At 38.2% G+C, this 13,933-nt stretch overlaps 1 protein-coding gene across 7 annotated transcripts in view; it reads left to right on the top strand.

Moving 5' to 3' along the window:
* Positions 1–5,306: 5,306 nt before the first annotated feature.
* IFT88 (intraflagellar transport 88) overlaps positions 5,307–13,933 on the top strand; it is a 142,422-nt gene continuing 133,795 nt past the window's right edge. For 6 of the 7 annotated variants that reach the window (XM_044913227.1, XM_044913226.1, XM_044913223.1 and 3 more), the window contains exons 1-2: positions 5,442–5,531; positions 9,359–9,421. In XM_044913227.1, coding sequence (XP_044769162.1) covers positions 5,442–5,531; positions 9,359–9,421 — 153 coding nt within the window. Of the gene's footprint in view, positions 5,532–9,358; positions 9,422–13,933 lie in introns of all 7 variants that reach the window. The other variant, XM_021678219.1, reaches the window with a different exon arrangement.

The following is a 13,933-nucleotide window of genomic DNA, read 5'->3' as shown; positions in this document are numbered from 1 at the left end:
GTTCTAGCTGCTTGGGACACAAAGTTTCAGTTCCTGCCCTTTAAGACACTCACCAGACGAGAATACATGAAGTGCTTGGATAAGGCGTACACAGGGTGCTGTGGGAACACCTAGACATGAGGAAGGAGGGAAGAAGGAGCCGGTGCCTCCGAGACAGGCATCTCATCTGAGCAACTCTACAGGGTGACCAAAGGGAGTCAATGATTACACGAATCTCGGGCTTGCCGGCTCACATCAGTGTGATGGCTACAGGAGATACTTTATAGTAACCTAGTACCATCCCCGGGTAATCCTCCTGGCTGATTTCATCAGGATTTATAAACCGTCAGGTTTCTTTCCTTCGCACTCCAAATAGAGGCCGCGCACTGGGTACCCCTACCGTGCTCCGGCCACACACAAGCCGTCCCCGCCTCCACTCGGGTCCAGCTCTGGGCCCGCGCCGCCCGGCCACGCCCCCGCCCGGCCGCACTCCTCTCCCGCCCCACCCCCACTTTCTCCCCCCATCCCCCCGCGCTCTGGCGCGGAGCACTGTGGGAGCCGCTTCCTTGGATTCCGCGCGTGGCAACGACTTGGGCGCCGCGCTCTGGCCTCCACGGGCTCTTCGCAGATTTCTTGAGAAAGCCGCGTCGTACCCCGCTAGACCCGCGCTCTCCCTGCTCCCCCTCGCCGCGAGGTAGGAGAAGGGCCCGGGGGCGAGGAGCGCCTCGGGCCGGCGCGGGCGGCGAGGCGCAGGGCCCGCAGGGCCCGTCCCGAGGCCGGGCCCCTGGCGGCACGCCCCCGCGCGGGTCCTCGGGGCGCCGCGCGGGGCGGGGGTTTGGTTTGCGGAGGGGCTCTACCTGCCCACCGGCGCTTCCTTCCGTCCCGCCTGGGGCTGGCCGCGGCCTGCAGGCCCCACGTCTGTCCACCCTGAAACGCGGGCGTTGGTTCGCAAACGTTGATCCCCGTAGTCGGCGAGTTTGTGTTACTCCTCTAAGCAGGGCTGGGCAGTGCTGCTCCGCACCGGGTGGCTGTCCCAAATCATTAATACTGCAGCCGGGAAATTCGAACCCAGCTTAGACGTCTCCACCAGCTCTTGCATTTCATAGCAGATACACTGAACAGTCATCTTTATTTTTGTGTGTTATGTAAAGCTTTTGAAATTTTCTAATAAAACGTTTAATTCATGAAATATGAGAGAACACAACAGAAGGCATAAACCTGTACTCAGCCTCAAAAAGATGAAACAAAATTCCAAAGACTTGACGTATTGTTTTTCCAGGATTCTTTCGAGGGCTAAAATCCCACTTTCCTTTTCTGCTTGTGACCTTTTGAGGCATCTTGGATGTAAACTGTCCAACTATCCCACTGACTAGTGGGAGAGTATCATAAAAAAAAAACACAAAAAAACCTTTTCCATTTTTAAAAAAGATGTTACTGGCCCTTAATTTATATTAGTGTCATCCCCAGATCGTTGCAACACGAATGGGTTGTTATGTGTATGAACTGCTTTTGAAACCTTGGGGAATCCAGAGAACCGAAGTTGTAGTATTTGCTCTGTCACCCATACTTCACTTTTCCTGGCCTCGCTTTCTGCATCTCTAAGATTAATTTGCTCAGTCGATGTCTGTTCAGCAATAGTCTCAGATGTAAGCTAATTTCATTGTGGTTGCGACCCAGCAAGAAGGACATCTAGTTCTAAAAGTTGCTTTTTTTTTCATAACATGCATGTAAGTTGAACTGACCGAAATGGGGCTCATAATTAGAAAGTTCTCAAAGTGTGGTTCTCAGACCAGCACACTGTATGAAATGCATACTGTAAAGGAATAGAGGGGGTGATGATGACTCCCACCCAGGATTTAATGAATCACAAACTCTGCTGGTGGGGGAGTAACAATCTATTTTAATAAGCCCTTCAGTTTCTCAGGCACGCTAAAGTTTGAGAACCACTGATATAGCATTCTCTGAGCTAAAGCTTTTAAGTTAAAATACTTTATCTTATACCAGTGACTTTTATTTTTCAAATTTTTATTTCTTGAAGTATAGTTGACATATATATTATGTTAGTTTGAGCTGTGCAACATAGTGATTTGAAATTTATATACATTACAGAATGATCACAATAAATCTAGTTACCATCTGTCACCAAAGTTATTACAATATTATGACTATGGTCTCTATGCTGTAATTTACATCCTCATGACATTTATTTTTTAACTGGGAGTCTGTATCCTGGTGACTTTTAATACTTTTGGTGGTGTTTGAAGTGAACATTTCTATCTGATTGACATTTTCTCTCATAGTTTTCATCTCTAAAAAGTAATGAAATATTAACTCAAAAGACCTAGGTGTAAGAGCTAAAACTGTAAAGCTCTTAAAAGAAAACAGGTGTAAATCTTCTTGATCTGGGATTAGGCAGTGATTTTTTTTTTTTTTTTAGATGTGACACTAAAAGCACAAGCAACCAAGGAAAAAAAATGGAGAAATTGTTTATGATCAAAATTCAAAGGACATCTCAAGGGGTACTATTGAGAAAATGAAAGGGTAGCGCATAGGATGGGATAAAAATATATGCAAATCAATCTGATAAGGTCTAGTATTCAGAATGTATAAAGGATTTTTATAACTCAGATAAGACAAATAACCTAATTTTTAAAAATGGGCAAAGCATCTGAGCAGACATTTCTCCAAAGAGATATACGATGGTCAATAAGTATACGAAAAGATACTCAGCATCATTAGTCATCAAGGAAATGCAAATCAAAACCACAAAGATACCATTATATACCCATTAGAATGGCAATAATCAAAAAGAGGGGCAATAACAAGTGTTGGCTAGGTCATGGAGAAATTGGAATCTTCACACATTGCTGGTGGAATGTAAAATGTGCAGCCACTTTGGAGTCTAGCAGCTTTTCCAAGAATTAAACGTAGAGTTGCCATATGCCCCAACAATGCCATTCCTAGGTATACACTCAATAGAATTGAAAATTTAGGTCTGGGGCTCCTGGGTGGCTCAGTCGTTAAGCGTCTGCCTTCGGCTCAGGTCATGATCCCAGGGTCCTGGGATCGAGCCCCGCATCGGGCTCCCTGCTCAGTGGGAAGCCTGCTTCTCCCTCTCCCACTCCCTCTGCTTGTGTTCCCTCTCTCGCTGTGTCTCTCTGTCAAATAAATAAAATCTTTAAAAAAAAAAAAAATTTAGGTCCACACTAAATGCACACAAATGTTCATAGCAGTATTATTCATAATAACCGTAAAGTGAAACAATCCAAATGTCCTTTAACTAATAGATAAAATATTCAACCATAAAAAGGAATGAAGTACTGGGGCGCCTGGTTGGCTCAGTCGTTAAGCGTCTGCCTTCGGCTCAGGTCCTGATCCCAGGGTCCTGGGATCGAGCCCCACATTGGGCTCCCTGCTCGGCGGGAAGCCTGCTTCTCCCTCTCCCACTCCCCTGCTTGTGTTCCCCTCTCGCTATGTATCTCTCTGTCAAATAAATTAAAAAATCTTTAAAAAAAAAAAAAAAGGAACGAAGTACTGATGCGTGCTATAACACAGATGAACCTTGAAAACATTATGCTAAGTGAAAGAAGCCAGACATTAAAGGCTACATATTTGATGATTCCATATAAAATGTCCAGAATTGGCAAATCCATGGAGACAAAGTAGATTAGTGCCATAGGCTAGGTGGAGGGAGAAATGAAGAGTAACTGCTAAAAGGGTCTCAGATTTCTTTATGGGTTGATGAAAATGTTCTGGAATTAGATAGTGGTGGTGGTTGCGCAACCTTGTGAGTATACTAAAAACCACTGAATTGTACACCTTAAAAAGGTAAATTTTATGTATATGTGAATTATATAAAAAATTAGTAATTTTATATTTCACGTAAAAAATTTTTTTAAAGGTTACAAGTAGCCACATAGGTTTGGCATTATACCGAGCAATAAGATTAAGCTGAAATTTTTGTCAGAATTTACTGGCACAGTTAACATTGTATAAACTTTAAAGAAAATATGTATTTTAAGATAAAGTAGTTCAATACTGCATTTCTTGGGTAGCTAGCCTGCCTCCTCCCCCAAATTGCCTAAAATATTTTTCAATTTGAATGATTACTTGTCCAAGAATTCTTCCCGAATTCTCTAGTAATTACTGCATTTACTTACAGTATATGTATACTGTAATTATATTTTTCTCTGACATCTGTTTTATTCTGTCTTGCACTTTTTCTTCAACATTTTATTATGGAAATTTTCAAATGTACAGTAAAGCTTAAAGAATTTTATAGTGAACGTCATACCTGCGACATAGATTCTACCATTAACATTTTTCTGTACTTGCTTTATCACAAACCTATTCATTTATCCATATTATTTTTATGCACATCAAACTAAATTACAGATATTAAGCTTTCCCTTAAATGCATAAAAATTATAGTTTGCTATTTATTTACAGTTTTTTCTTTCAAGAAAAAATGTACAATGAAAAGAAAAATTTCAAGTATGCATTTGTTGAGTTTTTACAAGTGCGTATACCAGTATAACCCAAACCCCTGTCAGGATATAGAATATTTATCACCCTAGAAAATTCTATAATCATGCACTTTTCCATTCAGTCTCCAGTCCCAGTGCCTAAAAAGCAACCACTGTTCCGATTGTTTTCCACAATAGTTTTGCCTGTCCTAGAATTTTAATGAATGAAATGACACATAAGGTACAGTTTTGTGAGGTTTATTTCCCTCAACATAATTCTTCCATATTATATGTGTCAGCAGTGCATTATTTTTTATTGCTGAATAATACTTGGTTGCATAAATATGCCACATTTGCTTATCCATTGTGTTGATAGGCATCTGGTCTGCTTCTAGTTTTTGGCTGTAAAGAATAAAGCTCCTGTGAACATTCTTATATAAATACTTTTGTGGACCAGTGTTTTCATTTCTCTCAGGTAAATACTTGGAGTGGTGTTGCTGGGTCATAAGAAATAAATGTTAATTTTATGAAACTGCCAGACTTTTTTTCCAAAATTGTACCATATTACACCCCCAATAACTGTGTATGACTATTTAGATTACTCCATATTCTTGCTGACCTTTTGTGTTGTTGGTTTTTTAAATTTAACCATTGTAGTGGGTGTGTAGTAGTTTCTGCATCGCATTATAATTGACATATGTTCTTCTGCATTTGATACTAAGCTCTTTGAAAATAAGGGCAACCAACTGTACTTCTCTCGAGTGCCTGTCACTGTCCTTTTAATGTAATAGGTGCGGAATAAATTTGAAATGAGAGCAATGAATGAATGTTTTGACACCTAGTTTTGAGAATTTGATGTGAAAAAATTTTAAGTCATAAAAATATGTAGCAGTAAATTTGACCAGAAAGGTTGTTAAGTAGTTATATTTTATTTCAATTAAGAATTATTTCATATACCAAGAACATATTTACACTGCCAATTTTTCATAGGTACAAATGATGCAAAATGTACACCTGGCCCCAGAGACAGATGAAGATGATCTTTATTCTGGTTATAATGACTACAATCCAACCTATGATACTGAGGTAAAAAAAATCTAGTTTTTTATGTTGGTCTTTGCTAACCAGCTGGTTCATGAAAACTTTGGATTTGACTGTTCTGTTTATTATGCTTTAGATCAAATAAACTGGTTAAAAGCCTAGAAAAGTGTTAGGCTTTGTACTAACTTCTAATAATACTAATTTCAGCAAAAGGGAAAATCATGAGAAAGGTTATATAAACAAATTAGGATCAATTATATACTTGTATTTTCCAACACTAGGTATCTGAATGTGTAAGTAGAAAGATTTAAGTCACTCGAGGTATCTAAAACCAGTTTTTTTTAAATGCTATAAATTTGAAATGTCATATAGTGATTTTTTCTTTTAATTAAATTATATGAGTATTTTATAGAAAACTTAGGAAATAGAAATACGTGTAAAGAAAATTAAAATCACAGAAACAGTCACCATCCAGAAATAAATGTTAACATATAATGCTTATCTCACCAAACATTTCCCTATGTAAATTTATGTGTATCTCTATATATTTTTGGATAAAATGGTATCATTTATCATCCATTTATATCATCTATATCTACTTAAACTAAAGATGAAATTGTTATTAAGACAAATATTTGAATTTTTAAAAATATATTTGAATATTTTAAATCTTTATATCATTGTGAGAGAGTTTCCAAACTGTAAAACAAAACAAAACAAAACTTTTTTTTATAAAGTTACCTTGAAATAGTGTGTGAAAAAAGTAAGGGTGAAGGATATGGTTGTTAATTTTTTTGCTAGTATATAATAATCAAATACTAGCATTTATAGGACTTTATATGAATTTAGGAAATTTTATTCTAGAGTTTTTTATATAGCTTCTAGTAATTTTTCAGTTGTTTTTTCCTCTGGAGAAAAATGGTAGTCTGTAAATGTGAGGCCTGGAAAGAAAACAAAGAAAATAGAAACCATTCACTTACTCTATAGGAAATAAAAATCTAAGAGATATAATCATTTGTAGAAAATCCAAAATACAGAAGTTTGGAGAAAAATAAAATGATGTAAATCCTGTCACCCAAAGATCACCTATAGATTAATATAATTGATCACTTGACATTTTGCTGTATTCCTGTCTTTTAATACACACAAGTGTTTCCTTCCTTGTGTACACTGTGTATACACATAGATATGATTATATAGATTCCTTTTTAAAAACATATTAAAACACAGGGCGCCTGGGTGGCTCAGTCGTTAAGCGTCGGGGCGCCTGGGTGGCTCAGTCATTACGTGTCTGCCTTTGGCTCAGGTCATGATCCCAGGGTCCTGGGATCGAGTCCCACATCAGGCTCCCTGATCCTTGGGAGCCTGCTTCTCCCTCTGCCTCTCTCTTTCTCTCTGTCTCTCATGAATAAATAAATAAAATCTTAAAAAAAAAAAAAAAAAGAATTATAAGGGGGAAAGGGAGAAGCAGGGGGAATGGGAGAGGGAGAAGCAGGCTTCCCACGGAGCAGGGAGCCGAATGTGGGGCTCAGTCCCAGGACCCTGGGATCATAACGTGGGCCGAAGGCAGACGCTTAACTACTGAGCCACCCAGCGCCCCCCAGTATATTCACTGGGAAAAAAATCCACGTGTAAGTAGACCCACACAGTTCAAACCTGTGTTGTTCAAGGTCAACTGTATAATTTTAATTGCTGCATTTTACTGAATATGTATAGATGATTAGAACTATTTTCAGATCATAGGATATTTATTTCCAGTTTTCTGCTGTTGTAAATAACAACTATGCAGTGAACAATTTTATGCATAAATGATTTTCTGTATTTTGAGCAAGCATTTCCTTGGCTAGAGTCCCAGAAGTAGAATTAATAGATAATGAATATGATCAGTTTTAAAGCACCAGAGAAATTTCCTAACTTCTCAGGTCATCACAGTGTGGCTTCATTGTGTAATTCAAAGAGAATATTCAGAATGCCAGACATAAAAATAAATTAAATAGTAAAATAAAAATGACGTTTGGTTTACCCACAGTTTTCTTATATCTTAATTAGTTGGAATAATAACAAGTTTCATATATAAATGAATTAATTGAAACATTTTCTAAGATATTCATAGATTATGCAGATTGCTAATAAAATCACGAACAAAGAAAAATTACAAAAGTTGTGTTAATTTGGTATTTGTAATTGGAGAGTTTGTTGACAATTTTTAGTTTGTCATTTAGTTAGGATTCACTGAGTTGATTAAATAAAATTTTATTTATCGTTTAGGAATACTAGACTTCCTTTTACTAAGGGATCTGCCAAAGTAGTATAATTATGCTGAAGGTTGCCTTTGGCTTTGTACTTCGTATGAAAGTTGCCTAGTTTCCATAACTAACCGAGGATTGTGTACTTACTAATTTTCTGTAGTTGACATGGAAGGTTATAAAGATTATTTTAAGGTAAAAATTAAAGAATGCTTGGACATAATAAAATCACATTTAAAGTGCATTTTAGGGGCACCTGGGTGGCTCAGTCATTAAGCGTCTGCCTTTGGCTTAAGTCATGATACCAAGATCCTGGGATCGAGCCGCATATCGGGCTCCCTGCTCAGTGGGGAGCCTGCTTCTCCCTCTGCCTGCCGCTCCCCCCCGCTTGTGCTCTCTCTCTCTCTCTGTCAAATAAAATCTTTTTTTAAAAAGTGCATTTTATTAACATCCTGGTTGTATAAACATTTTACTTTAATTGTTTGCAGAGGTTTTAAAAGTTAATTGATAGTGACTCTTTTTTAATTTGTTTTTGTTTTTTTGACAATCAGCAAGTACATTTTTGTGGAAAGTAGACTGAAATAAATCAGAGGCAAATCTGACAGTTGCCCTAACGTCTGTATGAAGGGTTAGAGCCAGAGTTTGCGTTGGTGAAGGAGTAGGAAATAAAGGCTGGTTAGAAGGTTGGTGGTTGGCAAGACTGGGTGTTTTTGAGAGGGTCTAAAAATGGCATTTGTCCTGGAAACCCAGGAACATTTGTATCTTGCTCTTGACTAATACTACTTTCCTCACCTTTCCTGAGGAAGAATCTGAGTACATGCAGGAATCAGCAAAGCACAATAACATTTTATTTCAACTAGGCTTTGGCCCCAAATGGGACAGCAGGTTGGACCCTGTGGAGCCTTCTGTTTGCTCAGCTCCAGCCTGAATTCCAGACTTGACTTCTCCAGTGAAATGAAATGTCCTAAGGCTTTTTCAGGATGGGGCTAGTAACCATGGTCCCAGCATATGGAAGAAGAGAAGGGAGGGAGAGAGGACAGAGGGAAAGAGAGGGAGGGGGCGCCTGGGTGGCTCAGATGGTTAAGCGTCTGCCTTCAGCTCAGGTCATGATCTCCAGGTTCTGGGATCGAGCCCCATATCGGGCTCCTTGCTCAGCAGGGAGCCTGCCTCTCCCCCTGCTTGTGCTCTCTCTGTCCCTCTCTGTCTCTCTCTCTCTCAAATAAATAAATAAAATCTTAAAAAAAAAAAGAGAGGGTGAGAAGGAGATGTGTTTCCCTGCTCTTACTGCTCTTGCTGTTTGGAAGAAGGAAGAAGAAAGGCCATATCCTTGTGTCCTTGATCTTTTAACCAGGCATAATGATACCACGCATTTAAACATGGCCAATAAAATACCTTACAGTTGACTGACATTACCAGTACTCCTCTTCCTAGACAAGAAAGGAAGCTTGACATTTGGGTAGCGTGACGGGGGAGCTTTGAGGACAGGAGTCCTTGAGCCACTACCTAGATACCAACAGATGGGTAAGATGAATTATAGAGGATCATGAATACCAAACAGAAGACATTAAACTTATTTTTTTTAATTCTTCCTTCATATTGAATGTTAAATTTGCCTTTTCATTTTAGGAATTAGAGAATGACACAGCTTTTCAGCAAGCAGTGAGAACTAGTCATGGCAGAAGACCTCCAGTAAGTGAATTGTTTTTGTTGTTGTGGTAAAAAAAACACATAAAATTTGCCATCTTAGCCACTTTTCATTTTATTTTTTAATTCTAGTTGTTAATACAGTGTTATATTAGTTTCAGTTGTAGCATATAGTGAATCAACAATTCCATATATCACCTGGTGCTCATCACACAGCAAGTGCCCTCCTTAATCCCAAACACCTATTTCACCCATCCCTCCACCCACCTCTCCTCTGGTACCCATCAGTTTGTTCTCTATAGTTAAGAGTCTGTTTCTTGATTTGTCTTTCTTTTTTTCCCTTTGCTCATTTGTTTTGTTTCATAAATTCCACATATGAGTGAAATCAAATGACATTTGTCTTTCTCTATCTTATGTTGCTTAGCTTTATACTCCCTAGCTCCATCCATTTCCTTGCAAATGGCAAGATTTCATTCCTTTTTATGGATGAATAATTTTCCATTTTATATATATACCACCTCTTCTTTATCCATTCATCAGTCGATGGACACTTGGGCTGCTTCCATAATTTGGCTATTGGAAATGATGCTATTGTAAACATATGGGTGCATGAATCCCTTTGAAGCAGTGTTTTTGTATTTTTTGGGTAAATACTCAGTAGTGCAATCGCTGGATCATAGGGTAGTTTTCTAACTTTTTGAGAAACTTTCATACTGTTTCCCACAGTGGTTGTACCAGTTTGCATTCCCACTAACAGTGCAAGGGTGTTTCTTTTTCTCCACATCCTCACCAACACCTGTTGTTTCTTGTATTGTTGATTTTAGCCACTCTGACAGGGGTGAGGTGGTAGTTAATTGTAGTTTTGATTTGCATTCCCTCATGGTAAGCGATGATGATCATCTTTTCACGTGTCTGTTGGCCATCTGGATGTCTTCTTCGGAGAAATGTCTATTCATGTCATCTGTCTGGATTATTTGTTTTTTGGGTGTTGAGTTTTATAAGTTCTTTATATATTTTGGATAGTAACCCTTTATTGGATAGGTCATTTGCAAATACTTTCTCCCCTTCCACAGGTTGACTTTTAGTTTTCTAGATTGTTTCCTTTGCCATGCAGAAGCTTTTTATTTTGATGTAGTCCCAGTAGTTTATTTTTGCTTTAATTTCCCTTGCCTTGGGACCTATCTAGGAAAAAGTTGCTGTGGCCAATGCCAGAGAAATTACTTCTTGTGCTTTCTTCAAGGACTTCTGTGGTTATAGATCTCAAATTTAGGTTCTTAATCCATTTTGAGTTTATTTTGTGTATGGTGTAAGAGAATGGTACAGATTCATTCTTTCGCATGTGGCTGTCCAGTTTTCCCAGCACCATTTATTGAAGAGACAATCTTTTTCCCATTAGATACTCTTTTCCTGCTTTGTTGAAGATTAATTGACCATATAGTTGTGGGCTCATTTCTGGGTTTTCTTTTCTGTTCCATTGATATACATGTCTATTTTTGTGCCAGGACCATACTGTTTTGCTTACTACAGCTCTGTAACATACCTTGAAGTCTGGAATTGTGATGCCTCCACCTTTGCTTTACTTTTCCAAGATTGCTTTGGCTATTTGGGCTCTTTTGTGCTTCCATACAAATTTTGGGATTGTTTTTGTTCTGTGAAAAATGCTGTTGGGTTTGATAGGGATTGCATTAAATGTATAGATTGCTTTGGGTAGTACCAACATTTTATTTTATTTTATTTTATTTTTTTTTTAAAGATTTTATTTATTTATTTGAGAGAGAATGAGATAGAGAGAGAGAGCATGAGAGGGGGGAGGGTCAGAGGGAGAAGCAGACTCCCTGCTGAGCAAGGAGCCCGATGCGGGACTTGATCCTGGGACTCCAGGATCATGACCTGAGCCGAAGGCAGTCGCTTAACCAACTGAGCCACCCAGGCGCCCAGTACCAACATTTTAATGATATTTGTTCCTCTAATCCATTAGCATGGACTATCTTTCAATTTCTTTGTATCCTCTTCAGTTTCTTTCATCAGTGTTTGATAGTTTTCAGAGTACAGGTCTTTCACCACTTTGGTTAGGTTCATTCCTAGTTATCTTATTATTTTTGGTGGGATTGTAAATGGGATTGATTCCTTAATTTCTCTTTTTGCTGCTTCATTATAAAAACACAACAAATTTCTGTATGTTGATTTTGTGTCTTGTGACTGTTGACTTTATCAGTTTTACCAGTGTTTTGGTGGAGTCTTTTGGGTTTTCTATGTAGAATATCATGTCATCTTCAAATAGTGAAAGTTTTACTTCTTCCTTGCTAATTTGGATGACTTTTATTTCTTTTTGTTGTGTGTTTGCTGTGGGTAAGACTTCCAGTACATGCTTAATAAAAGTTGTGAGAGTGGACATCCCTGTCTTATTCCTGACTATAGATGAAAAGCTCTCAGTTTCTCCCGATTTAGGATGTTGTTAGCTGTGCGTTTTTCATGTATGGCCTTTATTATGTTGAGGTATGTTTCCTCTAAACATACTCTGTTGAGGATTTTTTTATCAGGAATGGATGGTTTATTTTGTCAAATGCTTTTTTGCATCTATTAAAATGGTCACATGGTTTTTATCCTTTCTCTTATTAACGTAGTGTATCACATTGATTGATTTGAAATATTGAACCACCCTTGCAATCCAGGAATAAATCCCACTTAATCGTGGTGAATGGTATTTTTAATGTATTATTGGATTCAGTCTGCTAGTATTTTGTTGAGAACTTTTGCATCTGTGTTCCTCAGAGATATTGGCCTGTAGTTCTCTTTGTTCGTGTTGCCTTTATCTGGTTTTGGTATCAGGATAATGCTGACCTGTAGAATGAATTTGGAAGTTTTCCTTCCTTTTCCATTTTTTGGAATAGTTTGAGCTTTACGTGTTTGGTAGAATTTGCCTGGGAAGCCATCTGGTCCTGGAGTTTTATTCGTAGGACGTTTTTGGATTACTAATTCAATTTCTTGGCTGGCTATTGGTCTCTTCAAATTTTCTGTTTATTCCTGTTTCAGTTTTGGTAACTTATATGTTTTTAGGAATTTATCCATTTCTTCTAGGTTGTCCAATTTGTTGCTATATAGTTTTTCATAATATTCTCTTATAACTGTATTTCTGTGGTGTTGATTGTTATTTCTCCTCTCATTTGTGACTTGATTGATTTGAGTCCTTTCTTTTTTTTTCTTGATAAGCCTGGCTAGAGGTTTATCAATTTTATTAATTTTTTCAAAGAACCAACAATGGCTTCATTGATCTGTTCTGTTATTTTTTTAGTTTCTATGTCATTTATTTATGCTTTGATATTTATTATTTCCTTCCTTCTGCTGGTTTATCCTTTGTTTATTGTTCTTTTTCTAGCTCCTTTCAGTGTAAGGATAGGTGGTTTATTTGAGATTTTTCTCTTGCTTCTTGAGGTAGGCCTTTATTGCTATATGTTTCTGTCTTAGAACCACTTTTGCTATATCCCAAAGGTTTTGGACTCTCGTGTTTTCATTTTCATTTGTTTGTATGTACTTTTTTATTCTTTTATGTCCTGTTTGACCCATTCACTGTTTAGTAGCATGATATTTAACCTCCACGTATTGTGGTCTTTCCAGAGTTTTTCTTGTTGACTTCTAGATTCATAGCATTGTGGTCAGAAAAGGCACATGGTATGACTTCAGTCTTCTTGAATTGATTGAGGCCTGTTTTGTGGCCTAATATGTGATCTGTTTTGAAGAATGTTCTGTGTGCACTTGAAAAGAATGTGTATTCTGCTGTTTCAGGATGGATTGTTCTAAATATATATGTTAAATCCATCTGTTCCAACATGTCATGAAAAGCTATTGTTTCCTTGTTGATTTTCTGTTTAGATGATCTGTCCATTGATGTAAGTGGGGTGTTATGGTCCCCTACTGTTACTGTATTATTATCGATTTGTTCCTTTGTGTTTGTTACTGTTTTATGTATTTGGGTGACCCCATGTTGGGTGCAGAAATATTTATAATTGTTATATCCTCTTGTTGGATTGTCCCCTTTATTATTATATAGTGTCCTCCTTTGTCTCTTGTTACAGTCTTTGTTTTAAAATCTAGTCTGTCGGGGCGCCTGGTGGCTTAGATGGTTAAGCGTCTGCCTTCGGCTCAGGTCATGATCCCAGGGTCCTGGGATCGAGTCCCGCATCGGGCTCCCTGCTAGGCGGGGAGCCTGCTTCTCTCCCTCTGCCTCTGCCTCTCTCTCTCTCTCTGACTTTCATGAATAAATAAATAAAAAAAAATTTTTTTTAAATCTAGTTTGTCTAATGTAAGTGTTGCTACTCTGGCTTTTTTTTTTTTAAAGATTTCTATTTATTTGACAGAGAGATAGAGAGCACAAGTAGGCAGAGAGGCAGGCAGAGGGAGAGGGAGAAACAGGCTTCCCGCTGAGCAGGGAGCCTGATGCAGGGCTCAATCCCAGGACCTGAGCCAAAGGCAGCCGCTTAACCAACTGAGCCACCCAGGCGCCCCGCTACTTTGGCTTTCTTTTGACATCCCTTTGTATAATAAATATTTCTCTGTCCC

The sequence above is a fragment of the Neomonachus schauinslandi genome, chromosome 3 (assembly GCF_002201575.2).
Source record: "Neomonachus schauinslandi chromosome 3, ASM220157v2, whole genome shotgun sequence".
NCBI classification, from domain to species: domain Eukaryota; kingdom Metazoa; phylum Chordata; class Mammalia; order Carnivora; family Phocidae; genus Neomonachus; species Neomonachus schauinslandi.
The sequence above is the reverse complement of the archived record's forward strand: the minus strand, read 5'-3'. Positions and strand labels throughout refer to the sequence as shown.